Here is a 22,751-nt window from a genome sequence, read left to right on the forward strand (position 1 = left end):
GATGGATGGGGCAACCATTACTGCATCCAAAATGGTGAAAAGCCTTGGAGTAACGATTGATGACCAACTAAACTTCTCTGACCACATTTCTAGAACTGCTCGATCGTGCAGATTTGCACTCTATAACATCAGAAAGATCCGACCCTTCTTATCTGAACATGCAGCTCAACTCCTTGTTCAAGCTCTTGTTCTCTCCAAACTGGATTACTGCAACTCACTACTAGCTGGGCTTCCAGCTAACTCTATCAAGCCTCTTCAACTGCTCCAGAATGCAGCAGCACGGGTTGTCTTCAATGAACCTAAACGAGCACATGTCACTCCGCTGCTAGTCCGTTTGCACTGGCTGCCAGTTGCTGCTCGCATCAAATTCAAAACTCTGATGTTTGCCTACAAAGTGACTTCTGGCCTAGCACCTTCTTATCTGCACTCACTTCTGCAGATCTATGTGCCCTCCAGAAACTTGCGTTCTGTGAATGAACGTCGCCTCGTGGTTCCATCCCAAAGAGGGAAAAAATCACTTTCGCGAACGCTCACGCTCAATCTGCCCAGTTGGTGGAATGAACTCCCTAACTGCATCAGAACTGCAGAGTCACTCGCTATTTTCAAGAAACGACTAAAAACTCAACTATTTAGTCTCCACTTCACTTCCTAATCTGCAATTGCCTCTTTGAATATCACACTAACTAACTGTAGAAAAAAAAAAAAAAAAAAAAAAAAAAAAAAAAAAAAAAAAAAAAAAACTACTAACACTTCCCTTCTTAGACTTTACAGACCTGAAACTTGCCTTTAGTACTTATTCATTGTTGCTCTTAGTTGTGTAAATTGCTTCCTTGTCCTCATTTGTAAGTCGCTTTGGATAAAAGCGTCTGCTAAATGACTAAATGTAAAATGTAAATGTAAATAATAGTTAAACAGCTTCTCCTTTGTTTTTTTGTGCGTCAGTCTCACGTTTGTCCATTTCTGAAAGGATCAGATGTCAGAAGCACTTTAATAATCATGCGCACGTTGTTATTATTATCAGCTCAAGAAGTTTGTTATTTCAAATATAGATACGCTATGAACGATCACTAGAAAGCGAAACCTCTCGCACTTTAGCCAACCTTGTTAAAAAACTACAGGGCACAGGGTAGATTCTGCTCTTCTTGGTTTTGCGACTGTTCATCAAGACGACGACAGGGTTTGTTTGAGCCTGGGTTGACCATTACTTGTTATTATATGTATTTATTATTATGATGTAATGTCTCGGCTGTGTATTCAAAAATGGTGGTTGTTTTCATTCTCCTGGCTTGTGCACGAGCGAGTGATGTATCTCTGTAAATCAAAAGCATTCAGTTGCGCGTCTTGCTCGGCCTTTTGGTACCCTTTGTTGTGCTAGGTACCCTTTGCCAAGGGTACCCAAAAAGTGGTATTGTACGGTTCGCTTTTAGGTACCTTTTGACTGTGGAAATGGCCATAAAAGCGTAGTGAACCGAACCGAACCGTACCGTACCACTCAATGGAAACAGGCCAACTGATGCTGAGAAAATGTACTATTCATTGTCTTCAATAAAGTCTTCTCCCCGTAACAAATTTGGTCAGCTTACTTATTTTATGTATTAGATTCATCTAATACATTGGCGAGCCAACCAAGAACGGTTGAACCAAATACAGCAAAATCTAACAAAATGATGCCACAGTTTTAGAAATCTCAGTACAGACTCAAAGAAGTTAGTACTTTTGACAAAACTACCCACATCATAACCCATCATGAAAGCCTTACTACAGCATGCCAGTGTCCAGTCTCAGAGCTAGACCAAATAATTCAGATGAGCTCTGCTTATAGGATAAGAAAACTCAGTCTCATAAATATTAATTAAACACTGACTGAAGTGATTGTCAAATAATTCACAGTCCTAAGCTACATCACCACAAGGGATGCTGCTCGATTTAGATTTTAAACCTGGTGGAAGATGAAAATAAGGAGAATTAGTCAGTTAATATAATTAAAGCTTACAAATTAAAGCAGATGCTAATGTTGTCTTAGTTGATGTTCCACACACACTAATCTGTTAAAATCTTAAGAAAATTCAGTCCACGGTGACCCCTTTAATACAAGAAAAAAGGGCTTATGAAAAGTCATATGTTTATTAAGCTATTAATATCTTAGATGTTTGGTATCGTAACTAAACTACCCACAGAAACAAATAAGATCATATGAAGGAGATATAATTGTTGTGATTTATCTGTGCGTCTGGGTGTCTCCTGAACACATGCCCAGCAGCAGCAGATCACAGAGCCGCTCTCAGTCTCCTGATGAATAGGCAGCACCCGCAGATGCTTTTAAGCACCCAGGGCGCACAAGAACGCTCTTTCTGTAATTTCCCTGGAGAAATCAAAGTAGGTAACGGAAAGCAGCCAGGACATGCAGAGAGTGTGAACAGACCACAAACCGGATAGCAAAAACTGTCCGGTTTTCATCATCGGTTGTTGTCAAAGCAAGACCTGGCCGCGTTTTGCGTTACAACTGGATTGATTTTATTAGGACTCAGTAAACCAGCACAGCTCTGAAGTGGCTATTTTTGTTGTGAATTGATTATGCAAAAGCGAGATGAAAAGCACCACTCCAGACGGAGAGAGTAAGAGTGAGTGAGGGAGTGAGTATGAATGAAGTGAATGAAATATAGCAGGTCTTACAGACTTGGACCGGAATCAAGAGCTAATTTTAAAGCAAATTGCATTCGAAAGCTTTCTGGTTCCATTCTCTTTAATCCTCACATAAATCAAAGACATCGACAGGAAGACACTTGCGGATGGGCAAACACTTAAACAGCACACATGAGTGAACAAACGCCTGAAAGAAATCACGCAATACAAACACACAATGACTTGTTTTCCAATATTCAAATGATTTATAGGCTGCTACCATACATGTTTTTGAAAAACACCCACAAGGTTTGCATTCATTTAGCATTATAAAAGTATAGTAAAAGTGCAATAACTTAAAATATCACTACAATTTAAAATTAGTATTTTCTCATTCAATACACACTCACTGGCCACTTTATTGGGTACACCTTACTAGTACCGGGTTGGATCCACTTTTGTCTTCAGAACTGTCTTAATCCTTTAGATTCAACAAGGTACAGGAAATGTTCCTTAGAGATTTTGTTCTATTTAACATAATGATGCGAATTTCCTGTTCCACCACATCCCAAAGGTGCTCTATTGGATTGAGTTCTGGTGACTGTGGAGGCCATTTGAGTTCAGTGAACTCATTGTCATGTTCAAGAAACCAGTCTGAGATGATTCACACTTTATGACATGGTCTGTTATCCTGCTAGAAGTAGCCATCAGAAGATAAGTACACTGGTCATAAAGGGATGGACAATACTCAAGTAGGCTATGGCTGTGCTCATTTGGTTCAAATGGGCCCAAAGTGTGTCAAAAAAATATCCCACACATCATTACACCACCACCAGCAGCCTGAACCGTTGATACAAGGCAGGATGGATCCATGCTTTCACGTTGTTGATGCCAAATTTCTGATGCAGCAGAAATCGAGACTTATCAGACCAGGCAACATTTTTCTAATCTTCTATTGTCCCATTTCGGTGAGCCTGTGTGAATTGAAGCCTCAGTTTCCTGTTCTTAGCTGACAGGAGTGGGACCCACTGTGGTCTTCTGCTGTGGTAGCCCATCCGCCTCAAGGTTTGATGTGTTGTGCATTGAGAGATGCTCTTCTGCATACCTCGATTGTAATGAGTGGTTATTTGAGTTACTGTTGCCTTTCTATCAGCTGGAACCAGTCTGTTCTGACCTCTGGCGTCAACAAGGCATTTGTGCCCAAAGAACTGCCACTCACTGGATGTTTTCTATTTTTTGAATCATTTTCTGTAAACTTGAAAGTGACTTGAAAGTGACTTGCTAGACCAAGCGATGACTTGATGTAACTTGAAATAAGCAGTGACTTGACTTGCTTGAGACTTGAAGGTTATGACTTGAGCCTTGCTTGTTACTTTCACATGTGTGACGTACTCCCACCTCTGGTACCTCATAAAGTGGTGAGTGTATATATTTTTAAACGTCAAACTGTATTTTCTGCACAGTTACAGTGTTTGATGTCACTTAGTCCTTCAGAACTCATTCAATGTAATTATTTTCTGCACAAATGTGCGGATTAATATTTAATTAGATCTTATTTACATATAATTGGAAAAGTAAATACAGAGTAAATTTTTATTGTTGAACGACCTATCCCTTTAAAATGCTAATTTATGCTAGCAATGTTAAAACATGTTAACCATGTTAGTCTTATTTAGTGATCTTATTAAAAAAGGTGAAAAAATAATAAAAGAGTAAATAAATGTTAGGGGAGGGGTTCTCAAACTCAGTCAAGGATGCAAGGATGTTTCTAGAACACCTAGTAAAGCTGCGGCCACACTGCCCTTTTTTGTCCCCAAAGACGTCCATTCATACGCACACGAATGCTTCAGTTTCGCTACATTGCAAAGTTTAAGCTTGGTGAACTATACCTACGAAATCGCATCAGTTGACTGCGAGACCAATCAAGAATCTAAACATGACCTCTCTGGACAGAAATTTAGCATAAAGCTGCGGTCACACTAGAGTTTGTGTGTGAGAAATTCTGTTGTACGGCGCTGCGAAAAGGGGCGGGATTAAACAAGATGATTAGACATTTAAAAACCAAGGAATTGCTTCATGTTCTAAATTTCTGTCCAGAGAGGTTATGTTTTGAACCTCAATTGGTCTCAAGCAGTCAAGTGATGTGATTTTACAGGTCCAGAGTTCACCAAGCTTGAACTTTGCACTGGAGTAACCTCCGAAACTTGACGCATGACCCTGCGTTTCCGGTCTGACGCATTCGCATGTATATGAATGGAAGTCTATGGGAGGAAAAGTCCAGTGTGACCACAGCTTTAGACCTTGATTAGCAAGCCCAGGTGTGTCTGATTGGGGTTGAAGCTAAAATCTGCAGGGCACCGAACCTCCAGGACTGTGGTAGAGAACTCCTGTATTAGAGAATCAAGTGATGACAAAAAATAATTAAAGCAACATGTTAGTTAATTTAGTCTTTATTTCCAATGTATTCCCGTAATAGGAAAGCAAAAATTTTTAGCAACTGGCTACCTTAGCCTTCAGTGTCACATGGTCCATCAGAAATGACTCTAACATGTTTATTATCATCAGTTCTGAAAATTTATTTGTTGATCTAAGTAAAAGAAAATATCTAAGTGATTCTTTTATTGATTAATTTTTTATTTTTGTGGAATTGTTTTTGCCTTTGCATCCTTGCTGAATGAATTTCTTTGAGTGAATTTCATTTTTAATGGCAGCACTCTTCATAATAACCAACAATCTTCTGCCTTTATTATCCAATGCTGATTTCTTGAATGTTTTTGCACCTTTAGTCTTTCTCTCTTATTTGATTTCATATTTTTGTTAATACCAGTATTCAAGGCAAGTCAACTGCAAGTACTTTAAATGTGTAACAATTTGTGAACTGATCTGTAAATTAGGCAAAAATTAAGTTTAATGAGAGTAAAAGCGCAATACTTTTCTCTATTGAAGGCATATACAGTATGTGAGCACATAATAATTACAGACACATTTAAAATCTGCACTCTTCTCCATTTAAGCTCTGAAAGTCGTTCCTCCTGCCCACCTCCCCCATTCATGACTCAATCCAGCATTGCATCTCCAAAAGAGGGATTTAAACCATAATTGTTCCCATATCTTTTTGTTTTTTCCCTCAGTCTCACCGCAAATATGTTTTCCTGTGTCTGGAGACAAAGGATGCGTAGATCCCAAAAGAGTCTCAGATTTGCTGTTCAGATTTCACCTAAATAAATGAGCTTAAATGTGTTTAAGCAGCTGGTCATAATAATCCACGTAGCATCCTAATGAGGTGGATACAAAGAGATTGGAGGGATTTCTGTGATATTATAGTGCTGAAAATGATTCAGTGCTGTTTAATAAATCCACTGACAGTTTTATTTAGGTTTTATCATGTTGGCTTAAAAATAACATACTGGAATATTTAAGCGTTAGTGCTGCTTCTTCTACTAATATTACATTTCTAAACACTTGTACTCCTAGACCTTTCAGTCTATGACCACCAAAGTCAGGTCAAACTGTTTTCAATAGATGGATGATGAAAACTGTGAAAAATCCCATTAACTTTCACTTAAGTGATCACAATAATCAAATATTAACCTACATCTAACAGCTCAGGGACCTTCGGACCTTCTACTGTCCAGCTAGCTAATCTGTGACTTCCTAAGTCTGGCAAGACTACTGTATGACAAACTAACATGCTAAATCATGAAAGCAACCTAGTAAAATGTGGTAGTCTGCTAGAACCCTGCTGGAGGGGAAAAAAACGGCTAAACCTGATGAAACTGGTGTTCCAGGCCATCCAAGATGGGTTTCAGCTGGAGAGTCTAAGGCTACGTCCTAAACCGCCTACTACTCAGTAGGTACTGCGTTTTAATTTAAACCTACTACTTGGCCGTTAAAAAAGTATGTTCTATACAGTATGAAAGCGAGCAGTATGAATGTAACTCGGGTGTAATACATCCGCCATTTTGTCATGACCTCGTGACCTACCCGCGTCATTTGCTTAACTCTCATTCATGAATTCTCTCGCAGTGCATATGAGTTAGTGTAGCATGGATCGCATGCACAGTTTAGAATCTCGCTGGAGGTGGAAAGTCACCCGGGTACTTTTGGCATACTGTTTTTCGAATTATATGATTTCAGACATACCACTCTGCTCACATACCGATTTTAGCGTACCATAGTATATGCATTTCGGACGTAGCCTAAGGCCCCGTTTACACTAGTGCGTTTTAGTTTTAAAACGGCGTTTTAGATCAAAAACGATCCGCATCCACACTTGCGTTTCACCTAGCGTCTCTGAACATATGTCCGTCCACACTACGCCACCAAAAACGTATATCACATGACCATTCGCGCACTCTGGGCATGCGCGATCTATTATATACAGAAAGCATGCGTCTCGCTCGGCATTTGGTTATTGTTAGTCAACAAACACCGGTAGAACATTAAACGCGATGGCAAAGAAAGCAAGAGAGGTATTTTTGTGGACAGACGACAAGGTCAAGTTGTTACTAAACTGCACAATGGCACCTAAAACAGACAATAGTGCAAACAACGCTCCCATTTCTGAGCCCATGTTGTTGTTTACAGTACTGTCTTCCGGTAGCGTTAAAGCCATGTGTTGTAGTCATGTGATAGGGACTTGACGAATAAGGGAAGGATACGCAACAACACAAAAGCCCCAATCAGGTAGCGAATCTCAGCAGTCCCGCCTCCGTTTTCAGATGTCTCCCCTTTTCCCTCATCCACACTAAGACGGAGCAGCAGCGTTTTAGAATGAAAACGGCCTCTCCAGCGTTTTCGGCGCTCGAGAACTCCGGCGTAGTGTGGACGGATGGCGAAACCATAGCAAAACTTATGCGTTTTAAAACGAAAACGCATTAGTGTAAACGGGGCCTAAGACTAGTCTAAAAAGTAAAGTCTGGTCAAAACCTGTCTAAAGCCCATCGAAAATGCTTGCAGTGTGGTAAAACCTGCTATTGACATGTTATTCGGTGCTTGTAATGTAAACATGAAAGCAAAATGCTCTGAAATATACTAAAACATGCTAAAATTGTCTCAGCATAATGTATGTACACCATGCTAGAAACAAATTTATGCTAACAACAGTTTAAACAAGACAACAATATTCTAATTCTGGCTATTGCAGCACGCTAAACACAAGACATTTTAGCAAATCATGCAAATTCATGCTAACAATTTGTTTCCATGCTAACAGAAGAAATGCTTGCTAATTCATGCTAGCCACAAAGTTCTAAACATTTTAGAAACATGCTACTTCGTTTTACAACATGTCAGAAACACTTGTTAGCAGCATGCTAATTAATTCTAGCAACATGCTAAAAAACTCATATTGTTTCAAACATTCAGGCATGGTTTTCTCAAACCAACATAAAAGTTAGTCTGAACAAACTTTACAACCTACTTTGCGATCCTTTTCATAAACTTCTAACCTACCCTCAAACATTTGTTGAATAGTACATTTCATGCTGTTTTGGCTTAAACACAATGATTTGCTGTAATGTTTTAAAAGCTTGCTCTTAAGCGTCCCCTAAAACAGAAGCTAAGATAGAGAATTTAATTTGAGACTGTATAAGAGACATCCTCTGACTGATCTCATCTGATTTATATGCCACCATTGGTTTACTCTCGTAAAAGAGATACAGAAATAGCTAACAGAAGAAAATTAATGTGTTCTTATTTTGTTCAAATGACTGTAAATTGTTTACCAATTTAGGCCAGCAAAGCATGAGTGTTCGGAGTGTTGGTTTCACCTCTCACGCCTGTCCTTCTCATTGTAGGTCATGAGGATAGCCTCTTGGGAAGATAATTTGGGTCAGCCCAATCACTCTGTGCTGGAGATGGAGGGGCCACCAGATCTGTCCAGCTCCCTCTTCAATCTCAGCAGCAGCTATGGTGGTACAGGGGCTTTTCTTTGGCTATATCCGTCAGAAAATGTCACATGGACCACAATGAGGCCCACGATGCAGCCAGTGACCCCTCCAAGAGTGAGGGACCAAGCCTTAGCCCAGGCGGAGATCGGGGTACTGGGACTGGTTCTAGCCCTCACTGCTCTGGGCAATGGATTTGTGCTGTGGGTGCTACTACGTCGTAAGAAAAATCACGCTCCTATGCACCTCTTCATGGTCAATCTGTGCGTGGCTGACCTGGTAGTGGCCTTCTTTCAGGTAACATTCACTTCAGACTATTAACATGCTTAGTGTGGTGATAGAAGCAGGTATGCTAAAGGGATAGTTCACCAAAAATAATTGCTGTTCATTTACTCCCTCATAATGTTGTTGGTGGTTTTTAGTGAAGCATTTAGACTTGCTAATGCTAACAGAAACATAGACACCCTACTTTGAGCATGTAAAATGTGCTGCTGCATGAAAAGGTATACATATATCCTATAACAGATCTAAAAAGGTGAAGTTGGAAAGGTAGAGTGTGTCGGAGGAAACCCTGTTGTGGACCACAGGACTAGTCTACAGCAAACACTGAATCAGATTATTTAAAGGTGTTGTCGCCAGTGATTTGCCAGAATACTAGCATTGGCATAATAGCTTAGAAATTTTACGACCCTCCCCTGCCATCCAAAGCCACGCTTCCTTAAGTCATGAACACACGAACGCTCACTGATTAGATATAACACTAGATCATGCCATTCACCAGTTAGAAAACTCTATGGAGACACACACTTTATAAAGCGCAGTTGTTTACAGGCCAGAGGGTGTGAAACAAATGTGTCATTTCAACTTCACCTCAATAATATTTAATTGGATTGAACATATTTTAGTTATATACCTTATCTAGAATTTAAAAATACTTATAAATCCCTTTAGATCATTTACTTTAATCATTACTATTGGTATGTGAAGAGAATTTCAACCAGCACAACAAAAATGTTTCTGAAGACAAATACCTACTGCACCTTTAAATGCTAAACTAGCGATCTCATTGGCTGCATTTTTAGAAGATAATGCATCATCTGTAGCTCTATATGTCATTTGCTTAAACAGGTGGTCCAGAGTGTATTTTTAAGGCTTGGTTGTGTTCATAAGATGCAAAGCAATGTGTGCTCATGCTTCATTTGTAAAAAAAAAAAAAAAACATTCACAATAATTTTCATATATCTTACTTTGATTATGTACTGCTACTCAGCTAACATGAAAATATGTTAACTAGGATATTTTGGAGTCCTAGTTCCTCCAAAAGGCCTGCCTATCATAACGTGCTGTGATTTGCGGATCGGCTCCATGTCACCAGGAAGAGCTTCACGCTTCTTATCGCATGCACTGTGCCACGGCTGTGTAAATACTGTCAGTCAGGGGTGCATTTCCCAAAACCATCGTTAGCCAACTAAGGTCGCAAGTTCCATGGTTACTAACATAGTTTTTTGATTTACAGTTTCCCAAATCCGTTGCTCTAATGAACATTCACAAACTGCATCTCAAACTTGAGCTCTAGCAACTACAGCTCTGGAGCTGTAGTTTGAAACATAGTTCCTGGCTGTGTTCTCTTTCCACTTATCCCCCTTATGCCCTATTCATTTAGAACCTTCTAACATTTAAACTTGGAATGATTTAAAATAAAAAAGCATCTCTCTTTGGTGTAATTTTACAGTTCAGTTTTAGCGATCTTCATGTTTACAATTGTGCTCCCTTCTCAGTGCACTTTGAAAACATTGATGTCATTTTGAACACAGCCTCATGGCGAAAGCTATAGGTAGGTGACCTATTATTTTAAAGCAGAATTTATGTTACGTCTCCAAAGCTTGTGAAAACAAAAAGCATATGTCAATTCTTTTAATTTATAGTAGGTTATTGATTAAGAATCTATACTGTATATGACATGGGCCTGCTGGTTAGAACTTTCTGCTGTGGTTTACAAGTGTCAAATTGTAAAATTAGACTTTTCTAAAAAATAAAAAATACATAAACAATACCCTACTTAATAATAACAATAACAATAATCATCATCATCATCATCATTAATGTTATTAATATTATTATTAAATTATGATTTTATCATTTTTAATACATAATAATAAAAATAATAATGATTATCATCATCATCATCATCCTCATGATCATCATTAGTGTTATTTATATTATTATTAAATTTAGATTTTTTAATTTCCTAATATATAATAAATATAACATTTTATTTTATAATAAATAGCCTCATTATTTATTTATTCATATGGTTTATATATGATATTAGAATAGAGTTAGCTTTTATAAGTGATTTGTTTTAGAATAGGGTATGTCCTTCTCAATAATATTTGTAAAGTAAACATAGGCTCTATATGTGGCATTTACATATAATTCGGTTAATATGGAAGTGTTTTTATTGTAAATGCATGTTTTTGTAAAACAATATAATTTGCACAAAGATATGATGGCGTTCTTCTCTAAAGAAGTAGTTCCTTAGCCACGTTTAAAGCGTCAATATGGGCATATACGTTATAACTAACATAGTTCAAGCAATGGATTTGTGACAGAGAAACTATGCGTTTAGGGAAACACTTGTCAATACATCGTTCTTTTCCCAAACGATGCATCGTACCATGATAGTTCAGCTGTGAGTTACGTCGTTGTTTGAGAAATGTACCCCAGAGTAGCTGTTAGCCGTATCCGTTTGAGCCTGAATCAGATAGAAAATGACACAGAGGATACAGCTGAACCTCACGCCTGCTCTCTAAAATAAAATCAGACAAGTGTCTATCATATATTTGAAATAAGCATTTTTAAGTAATAAGAAACGTTGACATATCTTTTGTGAGTTCGCTATTTGAGATGTAGAACGCAGGGAAATGGTCGTAGAGAGAAACACTGTAGCGCTGGTGAAGATTGTGGCTGTTTACAGTGGTTTGACGGATAAATATGAATTTGTAACTAATGGTGCCAAACAGCATTTCCCATTGTTTGCATCCTTGTTTACATTCTTGCTACAACACCCCAGTAATGCTGGACACTATGCATGTAATAGATCAGCAAATCTAGATTTAACAAATAAAAATACCTACAGGTTGTTGCTCACAATCCACAGCTTCTGCTGTTACGGTTAGAGCTGCTCCTTTTATGAGGAGTTTTTAGCTGAGTCCAGCACTGAACTGAGATTGATTCTGGAAGCTGTCAAATTTTTGTCATATGTTAGCTACATATCTTTTTCTTTATATCCCTCTGGAACATAACTAAAATTAAACTATAAGAACTTCTCTCTTTGTTTAATTTTTTTTAAAAAAAGCTCAAACACAGAAACAGAAGAAGTTCTGTGGAAATAGCAGCGTTTAGACAGCCTCTGGCCACACATTGTTGCTGCACAGGATGCTGCTTTGCTAAGCTAACTCTGTAAAAAACAATGGCTCCCTTTGCATTGACATGACAAAACATATATGCACACAAGTAAGTAGGAAAAACGTTTTATTTAATAAGAAAAGATGCGCATAAACTACGATGGAAACCCTTTTATGGAACAAAAGTTTTTTATTTTATTATAAGAGATTATGTGATGGTAAAAATGTGTGAATGGACAAACCAGCAGGCTGAGCACATTGTAAAACATCTGAAATGCTGTTTTGGTCTTTCTAAAATTCCGTAACCATTTCGCTATTAGTGTTGTTATATTATTAATTACCTCCAAAATTGTCAAGAGCATCTGTGCTCCTCTTCTCATGCCTTCAAAAGCCACCATGTGTTCATTGCGTGTCTTCTGAGGCGCAAGTCTTTTATTTAATAAAGAAAAGATTCATGCATGTTGATATTTAGCGCCAGTTAATCAGGAAGTGACGATTTTGTTTTCTTTGACTACTTGGATGGAAATGCTGCTTTTTTTTTGCATGTCTTACATGCGATATTCCAGTTATGCGCATAAAGTTAATTCGCATCTTTGGATGGTAACATAGCTAATGAGTGATTTTAAATGTTCATTCATGCACTCAAAAAACACTGTTGATAAACATTCTATGCCAAACTTTGCAATGACTCCACAAATCTCATGTATTCTCAATTATTGATCAACTATAATCCCAACTCAATATTACGTGTCCTGTGATGTGGCCATTGTGGACACACACATTGCGATATCAATGCTCAGAGAATGCACGGGGTGGACTTTCTTAAAAAGTATAAGTTGATAAATCAATGCAGAGAAATTTAAGGCCCTTAAAAAGTGCTAAAAGGTCTTAAATGCTATTTTGCAACGTATTACATTTTATATCATTTTGATTATGCAAGGTATGTTTGTATGCTAAAGTTTGCTTGAATTAAATCTGCGAATATCAGGATGCTGTCTAGTTTATGAAATCAATAAAATCCTACTAGATTTGACATCCTGCTGCTTTGTTTACTGCAGTAAGGCAATCCCATGATTTCAGCAGCTCTAAAGTAGGCATGGGCCGGTATAAGATAACCTTTGATAAAAATATCATGGTATTGTGATTACTAAAATACATATTTTTTAAATGTCTGGGTAAAAAAACTAAAACAATATGAATTAAATTTTGGAGCAGTAAACATGTCAGGCTAAGTTATTCAAATGAATCTGACTTCTGCTGTCTTCATTTGTTTCAAAAACACAGATTTCTTTACCATTTAACACGGCATCTTTGGATATTTTTATCTGCTAGAGATACTGTACTAAAAAACTAAAAAGAAATGTAAAAAAAGATTTTACACATACCACATGAACGGTTTTACAGAAAAAATGTGTCGGTTTTAAAACCTTGACTTTTCAAACCATGGTATACCTTGAAAACAGTTATCGTCCCATGCCTACTCTATAGGCGCCAACCTGCTGAATTAGCTAGATTTGATAGATTTTCATTTAGTATATGAATCATGTTTTAGTTTTGTTTTAGTTTCTTACATTAATAATCAGTAAATGTACTGTAAGTTAAAATCTCGCCAGTGTTTTTGCTTGAAAAGTGGTTAGAAGGTCTTAAAATGTTTGGAAAGAGTGTTAAAAAAGGTCTTAAAGGGTATTGAATTTCACTCACTGATTCCTGTATGATGCTAAAATAATATATTGTGCCGCCCTACTGTCATGCACAAGATGCTGGAAAGAAACATGGCCCCTGTTTATATAGAAAAACAATGGGAAAGTAGCACTGCATTCAGTTGTGATCATGGAAAACGTGCTGCTGAGATTACTTAAGTCTCAAGGCAGATCTAGACAGGTTATCCTTCGGACTAGCATACAGCAAGCATTGACCCAAACAATTGAAATGTTAATTGCATTTAAAGAATCTATACCCCTGTGCAATCTATAGCTGATTGAACTAGACATCTGTCCTTGAACTATATGTTTTGTTTCCAGGTGCTGCCGCAGCTGGTGTGGGACATCACCGAGCGCTTCCATGGTCCCGATGCTCTGTGTCGCTCTGTGAAATATTTGCAGATTGTCGGGATGTTTGCATCCTCCTACATGATTGTAGCCATGACTGTGGATCGGCACTACGCCATCTGTTGTCCCCTACAGGCATATCGTGGGGGCGCAACCTCTCGCTGGAACACCCCTATCATGGTTGCATGGGGCCTGGCATTTGTGCTCAGTTTACCACAGGCGAGGAAATAAGATCATCATTTGTTTCAGTTGTTCACGAATATTTGTTCTTTCAAGCTCATAACTCTCTTCCCGTCTGCAAGCAGGTGTTTATCTTCTCGCAGTCAGAAGTTTCCCCCGGGGTGTTTGAATGCTGGGGCCACTTTGCGGAGCCGTGGGGTCTGAAAGCATATGTCACCTGGATGACTGTGGCTGTGTTTGTATTGCCGGCCCTAATCATTACGGTCTGTCAGGTATCTCCATTTATTCTCTTTCATGCTTACTCTTTTGCATTTTTCTTTTCTAACAATGCTCAATTTCGAATAAGAACATGGTGTCTTTTATGCAAATGTCAAAGAGTTGGAAAGTTTAGTGAGAATTAAATGTACTGCAGACTTCACAGATTTAATAACTGCAGCGGGCTTGGGTGAAATCCAGAAATTAAACTGTTCAGAAAATTCTGAAATTGCCTCCTTTTCCATTCATGAGCTGGATGTTGAATTTGAATGACAGGAAGAGAGATTAACTTAATGGCAATTCAAAGAAATTCACTGTAATACCAGAGGAATTTCAAACAGGTTTAGCTAATAAGGTAGACATCTTTGGCTTTCCTTTTGGCATTCATTTAGATAAACTGTATGGCGCTGTTATGGATTTAAACCAAGCGGCATCATCCTGCTCTCCCTCTTGATCTAATACGGAAGTAACTGAAACTGCAGTTCATCAACTGGCCTTTGGGGGCTGGCTCCAGGAATTACAGATGCTCACTGACTGCAATGCTAAATTGGCCAATTTGACTGCTGATAAAAACATGTTTACAGTCTGGTACAAAATATGGTTTTGGTGCATAAAGCTTATATTACCCTTCATGAAAACTGTGAGGGGGTGAATTTTTTATAATTCATCCATCTCATTTATTTTGAGTTATATTAAGTCTGCATAATTAAGGGCATCCGTAGCTCCGCTCATGCCCCACCTCTTTCCTCACGTCCGTATTTTTTAATAGTCTATAGTTTAAACCCCAATTTTCTTGAACTAGTAAATGTAATGCAAGTTATTTTTGGATACTTTTCTAAATGCATAAATATACATGCTAATTTATTTTATTTTGCTAAGCCTTACATTTAAAATGTCACTGACAAGTTCTACCTAAATGACTGTTGCCATACAACAAGCTTTTGCTCCCTAATGCAAGTCAAATAAATGGTAAATAGTGAAAGTATTTTTATATAGAACAGGGGTTCCCAAACATTTCAGCCTGCGACCCAGGGGTGTAGATTTAGCATGGATGGAGAGGGCGCGGCCTCACTGATATCCATCAACTATTGAAATGTCCCCACCAATAATTTAATTCACTTTAAAAAAACGCGCTGTCAGCATTAACCTAGAAAAGTCAAGTTGATATGCAAAAAGGGTTAAATCATTTTTTCTCTTCAAGTCGCACTGCCCCCAAACCAGGGTCCCCGCGGGGTCTTAAAAAGTATTAAAAAGTCTTAAATTAAAAAATCTTAATTTATGGCTTTAAAAAATCTTAAATTGGCTGTTCTAGGTCTTAAATATTTTTGCACAGGTCTTATTTTTGCGATGTCCATGTAACGCTACATCTAATGCTCATTTAAATTCTTTTTGTTGTTGTTGCTAGGTTTTTGGGGTGTTGTAGTTCTTTATTTCACTAGTCCAATTGTAATTTGCTTTATTACAACTACAAAAAAGTCAACTTGCAATAGCCAATTAGCTTTCTGATATTAAACTCAGTGCATGCGGCGAATGTGACATCATCGCTGTGTTTGCGGAAGTTCGCTTTGAGTGCGCGTGACATGATTTCGGCTGGCAGAGTATGCCGTTATTTCACTGACAAATGTCGCAAGTGCAGTTTTATAAGTCGGGAGCGCTGTAATACGAGAGAGCGAATCTCTGTTCGCGCGCCGGTTTCCTTTGTTCATGGACAAAACTGCTTGCGAGCTCTCAAAACACTGGCTGCTCACGTGCGAATGATCTGCTCTCGCTCCGTCTGACTCCTTTCGTGCTTTGGTGAATTGTGGTGAATTGTAGAAAAATATACCCTATATTGTAAAAAAAAAAAACTAAAGCACTGGGTAGTTTGTTTTTAATACACTTGTTGTGTTACCATAGCAACTATAGTATTACCACAACAGAGTAATTGAAGTACTTTACTGTACTTTACAAAACACTGTACAGCAGACACTAGTTCACTTTATTTTAGTGATAAAATGGGATTGATAGTGGGATTTATTTGAAGAGTGAATAGTACAGTAAGCTATAATACCTAATCAAGTTTTTACCTATTTTCTATCACAGTTACATTTCTGCTTGCCAGAATGACCAATAATTATTGGCTAGAAATTGCAACAGCCATGGGAAAGGAGGAAAGTTTTTGTAAAACTTTGGAAAAACTCTGAGAGATAAGTTTGTTAAAACAAAAAAGAGGCCCCCAAAAACATCTTCAATGATAATGATTATCTTTTTATTCGTCTGATTTTACTTTCTGTTTTTTTGGACCGCCCCCTGTCATTTAAAAAAAATATCTCAATGGTGAACGTGTCAAGTATAAAAGCCTTAAACCGTTGCGTGAGTTGTGCGATGCGGTGCCAGGTGAAAGTATAAATCTGCATTAAGATGTTTGTTTTTGCTGTAGTTCAATGGTGCATTTAACCTGACTTTAGTACTGTTCAATTTAAATAACTTTATTTTACCCCTAATTTTGTGCTTTTACATTTTCTCTCGCCTCTTTTTGATATTGCGATATAGGTCTTAAATATAGGTCTTAAATTTAATACTTAATGGTCTTAAAAAGGTCTTAAAAGGTCTTAAATTTGACATTATGATATCTTCAAAGACCCTGCAAACACATATGAACATTGTGATTGGCTGCTGACACATTAGAGGCTGTAGCTGTGCTCAGATACAAGCAGTGAGCGCCAAAACTGCGCAGGGGAATTTGCAGTTCAAGAATAAGGTGTGTGACACACACAAGTGAGAATGGCGGCAGCAAAAAAAATGACATTAGAAGCTTTTTTCAACAAAGTGTGTCACATAAACTCAAGTTCAGCACTGGATGAGTCCATCATGATAATGCTGTTAATGCTTGTGTTTTCCCCCCGCTTTAATACAAAGTCTCTCGTTATAACAAACTGATAAAGTTTGGGAGTAATATGCCCTGAAAACTAATTGCAAAATAAACAGCTACATGTAAAAGTATATGATCCCTGCCAGTTCTCCTTATCTCTCAGAGTCGCATGTCCATTTTCAGTTGAAACTATTTGCACTATGGCTAAAATAAACTTTATTAACTCTTTCTTTATCAGTTAGTAAACATTATTTTAACATTTAAATCAGGCACATGTGCATTTACACTGTTTCATATTACAGTTTTATAAATAATGAAAATTTAAGAGCAAGACTTCTTTTTAAAATACAAATTTATTATCATCTATCATTAATTTTCATTTTTAGAAATCCGTTAACTTGTTTTATATTAAAAACCGAACCCTACAGGCAAATAACAAACTGGCCAGTACAATCAACTTTCCGAAGTCAGAATTTGGCCATGTCAATAATAATAAATGTTCTAACATAATAATAATAATAATCCAACTTTTGGTCTTTCAAACCACCTGAACCCACCAATGTCAAGTGCAAACCTACGTCCTTGCCGCGACCCTCAAAATTACAATGCCAGTGAATTGCGACCCCAAATGTTTTCTAAGGTGGTTAAAATATAAAAACCTTGCACACAATTGCACACACATACCAACATACCCAAGTCTATTCATCATTTAGTTTTGACGAACGCCACTCGGAGATCATCCTCCATGTTCAGTTGCGGATTGTATTTATTTTTAATGTTCATAAATGTCGTAAAGTTGTCAGAAAATTTTACTCGGGACCATAAAATGAATGTGCTGCCTCTTTAATATAACATAATTATCACCCCAGGGGTCGCAAGAAAATCAAAAGGCTGATGGCTTTTTATTTGCATGTTTTTTTTTTATATAAAACTATTAAATATTTTTTTTTATCTGTGGGTTATGGATAGAATATTTAAATATGGTCATTCTTATAGTTTAATAAAATGAGTTACATTTTTGGAAATCACCTCCCCCCTCCCCTCCCTCCCCCCTCATTATCCCTGTGGGGTTCCAACCCCACCATTGATATAAAACATTTTAGAACATTGATTAGGCACAATTTACTGAATTAAATGTAAAACTATGATCAAAAAACTTTGCAATTTCATTAAATTTAATTCTACATCACAGTTGTTTTCATATAAATCCAATGACTGTTCTCTGCTCAGTTCTATTGTATAATTGTAAATAATCTGATGGTTTTCTTTGTGATCTCAGGTTCGCATCTTCAGAGAAATCCATGACAACATTTACTTGAAGTCAGAACGGGTGGTAACAGCAGAATTTAAGAAGAACTCAGTCTTCTTTCACTTTCCCCGGAGGGAGGGTGGCAGGGGAAGGACGAGAAAGAAAAACGAGAGAAGCAGACAGAGCAGACACAGTCAGCAAGGCGAAATCAGTCTCAGTCAAGCTCACTGCAGCCGCTCACATCATGCTGGACAGGAAGAGTTCTCCTCAAACCTATATGACGAATACTCGCAGACTTTACCCTGTAGGAGCTCTATGTGTGAACCCTGCTTTGGGCCATGCCCCTCTTCAGACCCTTCCATCCCAAATCACCTGCAAAACAGCCCCAACAATCTCTCAGACCCCACCCATTCTCAGTCATTATCAGCCAATAGCGTGTGTGCATTGGCTGGACACACGGAGAGCTCTGGAGCTTCTGAACTATGGCCAGATGTGCTTCCAGATGCTTTTCCACTTCCGACCGAGTATTCGCACCCGCCGCCTGTCCCGGGTGTGACGAAAGCCATGTCTAAGACGGTGAGGATGACTCTTGTCATTGTGCTGGTCTACACCATCTGCTGGTCTCCTTTCTTTATTGTTCAGTTATGGGCCGCCTGGGACCCCAACCCACCAATCCAAGGTCAGATTCACAGATATAACAAATGAATATACATGTTCTGTACAGTCACAAAATAGGGCTTTGTGGGTGCTAAATACAAACCCAGGCTCATTTTGAAAATGTACCTCTATATACATTTCTGGAGACCATCAAATATGTCTCAGGAGCCACATTTATTTGCGGTTTTTGTTTTCCCAAATCCACCAGAGGCTCTCTAACGAGTGCCATTCGCACCTGCTGTTGACTGACTGACTGATTGACTGACCCACCCTTATTGTTCCCTAAACCCAACCAATAGTGTTTTCAAAAGGCACAGATTGACCCGCCCATGCACTTCCCAAAACCCAACTGGCAATTTTAAAAAGCAATCCCGAAAAAGAACAACCCTCGTGTGATTTTACCACATTCTAACCATTATTTACTTGTTTTTATTTTTTATTTTTTAGCTTTAGTTTTTGTCTTACCCGCTTTATTGAACAGTTCCTCACCATACTCAAGCATTGTGGTCAACTCCTCCCTGCATCTCAAGTCCACCAACGTACATGGCGAGCTAACTAGACAAACTGGTAACAGCGAGAAAGCAGTCCATACTGAGGTTAGCAGTCAGCTGCTAATTGCGAAAAGGAATGGTCATACCGCCCTGTAGCGTTTGTTTTAAAAATGAAGTGCAGCCATACGTACTTCTAGCTACATGATTTGCGATCTCCAGAAACGTATATAGGGCTACGTTTTCAAAATGAGCCTATGTTTAAATAACCATACACTTTTTTAAAAATGAAGCAATAATTGGTGGAGTTCTCAAATACAAAATTTCTTTACAATCTCAGTTTCTCTCAAAAAAATATATAAATCAGCAAACCAAATATAATATAATGTAGATAAAGCACTTATGAAATCACAAAGCTTGTGGTAGGATCTGTGCGGGACAAAATTTTGAATTAGTTGTTCAGCTTCCCGCCCCGCCCGATTTTCTACCCGCCGCGCCGGCTATACAGAGTCCGGACAGCCTATAACAAGCTGTCTGTATAAACACACACACACACACACACACACAGACACACAGCACCAAGCAAGTGACACAGACAGCATCACACTCTCTCTCATTCACACACAAACACACACAAACTGCACCAAGATCTCTCTCCCATTCACACACATACATACACACACATACACACATAAATACACACACACACACACACACACACACACACACACACACACACAGACAGCAACAAACAAGCTAAACGCAGCATCATGCTCTCTCATTCCCACACATACATATGCGTGCTCGCTCGCTCGGGAGTCGGGAGTGCTCCCATTCAAAATACACCAGTTACCGACCGCTCCCACGCTTTATCGAAAATTTATTTCCACGCTACAAGAAATCTGGTCGGAATGCAGACCTCTAGCTTGTGGTGACACTTTTTTTTCCATGCACATTAGGTAAAGTAAGTACAAAAAATGTTAGGACAATTTTAAGAAAAGAAGTATTTAATTATTCTTTTGTCGGATTTCATTGCATAGTTTAAATATGTATTCTACTATTCAAATTCAAGTAGAGTAATTCAGAATAATCATCCAATCAGAACATTAGATTGATTTCTGAACATGTACCACTGAAATTTGTCTGAAACTCAGCTTTGCCATCAGCAGGATTGTGTTAAATAACCAAACAAGCAACACATTCTCCAGGAACATCTCAATAACTGAGGTGCCTGTTCTTGGAAATCTACCTTCCTGCAGAGATTTGTTCCAAGTACAATCAAAGACACATAAATCAGTTCATCATGGTCCTCGGGTCTGCTTGGAAATTGCGGGCAGGTGCTTTAAAGCTTGGCTTAAACTACAGTGTGTGAGAGAGGAGGGTTCCAGGAGCAGAAATAATCAATCTGTTTTCTTCACTTCGTTATTTAACTGTCCCCTGCCCTCTTTTCCTTTAACACATGAACAGACAAACACCTGCTCACTCTCATGAGTGTCGGTTGGTAATCTCATTGGTATTTACACCTCTGTATTAGGCGGGACTTTCTGCACAGTTTGACCGGCCACCTGGTAACCAAATCACTTTGAAACATCTCCACAAGCTTAGCCATGCAGCTGTATTGTACACTTTAATCTAGTAAATAGTTTTAGGGATCTAAACTGAATAAAATAAGACGTTTTTTGAAAAAGTTATATGAAATATGATATTCTGAAAATACTGAGTGAGCAGCAGCTCTGATGGTGAAAGTGCAATGTTTATGCTATTGGTCTTTTTTTCTCAAAATTAAAGCAGTTCTGAAGCCAAACTAGCATGGTGCACCTAATTTGCAAAGAAGTTCAAGTAAACATACATAAAGTGGTGGGAGATTCAAAAGTTTGGGATCAGTAACTTTGAAAGAGGTTCTGCTCCATTTGAAAGGTATAGTAAAAGTCATTCATTCATTCATTTTCCTTCAGCTTAGTCCCTTTATTCATCAGGGGTCACCACAGTGGAATGAACCACCAATTTATCCAGCATATGTTTTACACAGTGAATGCCCTTCCAGCTGCAACACAGTACTGGGAAACATCCAATTTAGTTTATTCAATTCACCTATACTGCATGTCTTTGGACTTATGGGGGAAACCCACAAGAACACAAGGAGAACATGCTAACTCCACACAGAAATGCCAACTGACCCAGCCGGAGCTTGAACCAGCGACTTTCTTGCTGTGAGGCGACAGTGCTAACCACTGAGCCACTGTGTCACCCCTAAATTCATATCAAAGAATATTAATAATATTACCATATTAAAATGTTTGTCAGTGTTGTTGTTTTTCAAAACACTCTGGCACAAGGAGAAAGACAAACCAAATTACACAAATAACAATAAATACAGCAAATAACTAAATCAGACACAGGTACGGAACATAATAAGCTACTATGGAAACAGATGAGAACAAAACAAGGTTATAGAAACTAAGAGCCTGTGAAATTGAACACAACTGTGACAGTAATTTATTCCTGTTATGACAAAAAACGAAAATCTTAAAAAATCCTTCTAATATGCTGAAGAAACATGGCTTATTATAATCAATACTGAAGACAGTTAAAAACAGAGAACAGCTGTTTAATATTTGGTGTATTCTTTGATGAATAGAAAGTTTAAACCGACTTCAAAATCAAAACTTTGTTTGATTTTGATTTTTTGTTTGTTGAATAAACAAATTATGGTAAAATAAAAAACTTTCTGACCCCAAACTTTTGAATAGTTAAAGGTGCAGTAGGTTATTAAAACATTTTTTGTTGTGCTGGTTGAAAGTCTCTTCACATTCCAATAGTATTAATGTATTTACATGTATTTTTATATTCTGGTTAAGGCATAAAACTAAAAAATGTTCATTCAATTAAATATTGTCAGGTAGACAATTCCCATCATTCTGATAAGTAACCCAAACTGTCTGTCAGCAAATGCAGATTTGTACATCTGTGCATATGTTCATGCAGACTGATCCGCCATGGGAGAGAGAGAGAGAGAGCGGTAAAAACAAATGCTCAATCAAAATTTTAAAATCTTGGATCAATATTGGAGTTAATTTTGCATGCTGGAGGAAGGATGACAGCATGG

General features: G+C 38.1%; 1 protein-coding gene across 4 annotated transcripts in view; it reads left to right on the top strand.

Moving 5' to 3' along the window:
• avpr2ab (arginine vasopressin receptor 2a, duplicate b) overlaps positions 1 to 22,751 on the top strand; it is a 57,211-nt gene that overhangs the window by 26,524 nt on the left and 7,936 nt on the right. The window contains exons 2-5 of one of the 4 annotated variants that reach the window (XM_001922007.8): positions 8,421 to 8,807; positions 13,939 to 14,184; positions 14,271 to 14,417; positions 18,531 to 19,179. In XM_001922007.8, coding sequence (XP_001922042.4) covers positions 8,424 to 8,807; positions 13,939 to 14,184; positions 14,271 to 14,417; positions 18,531 to 19,179 — 1,426 coding nt within the window. In that variant the 5' untranslated portion in view covers positions 8,421 to 8,423. The remainder of the gene's footprint in view (positions 1 to 8,420; positions 8,808 to 13,938; positions 14,185 to 14,270; positions 14,418 to 18,530; positions 19,180 to 22,751) is intronic. The other 3 variants (XM_068216887.2, XM_073938789.1, XM_073938790.1) reach the window with 3 other exon arrangements.

Source organism: Danio rerio, chromosome 23 (genome assembly GCF_049306965.1).
Source record: "Danio rerio strain Tuebingen ecotype United States chromosome 23, GRCz12tu, whole genome shotgun sequence".
NCBI lineage: Eukaryota > Metazoa > Chordata > Actinopteri > Cypriniformes > Danionidae > Danio > Danio rerio.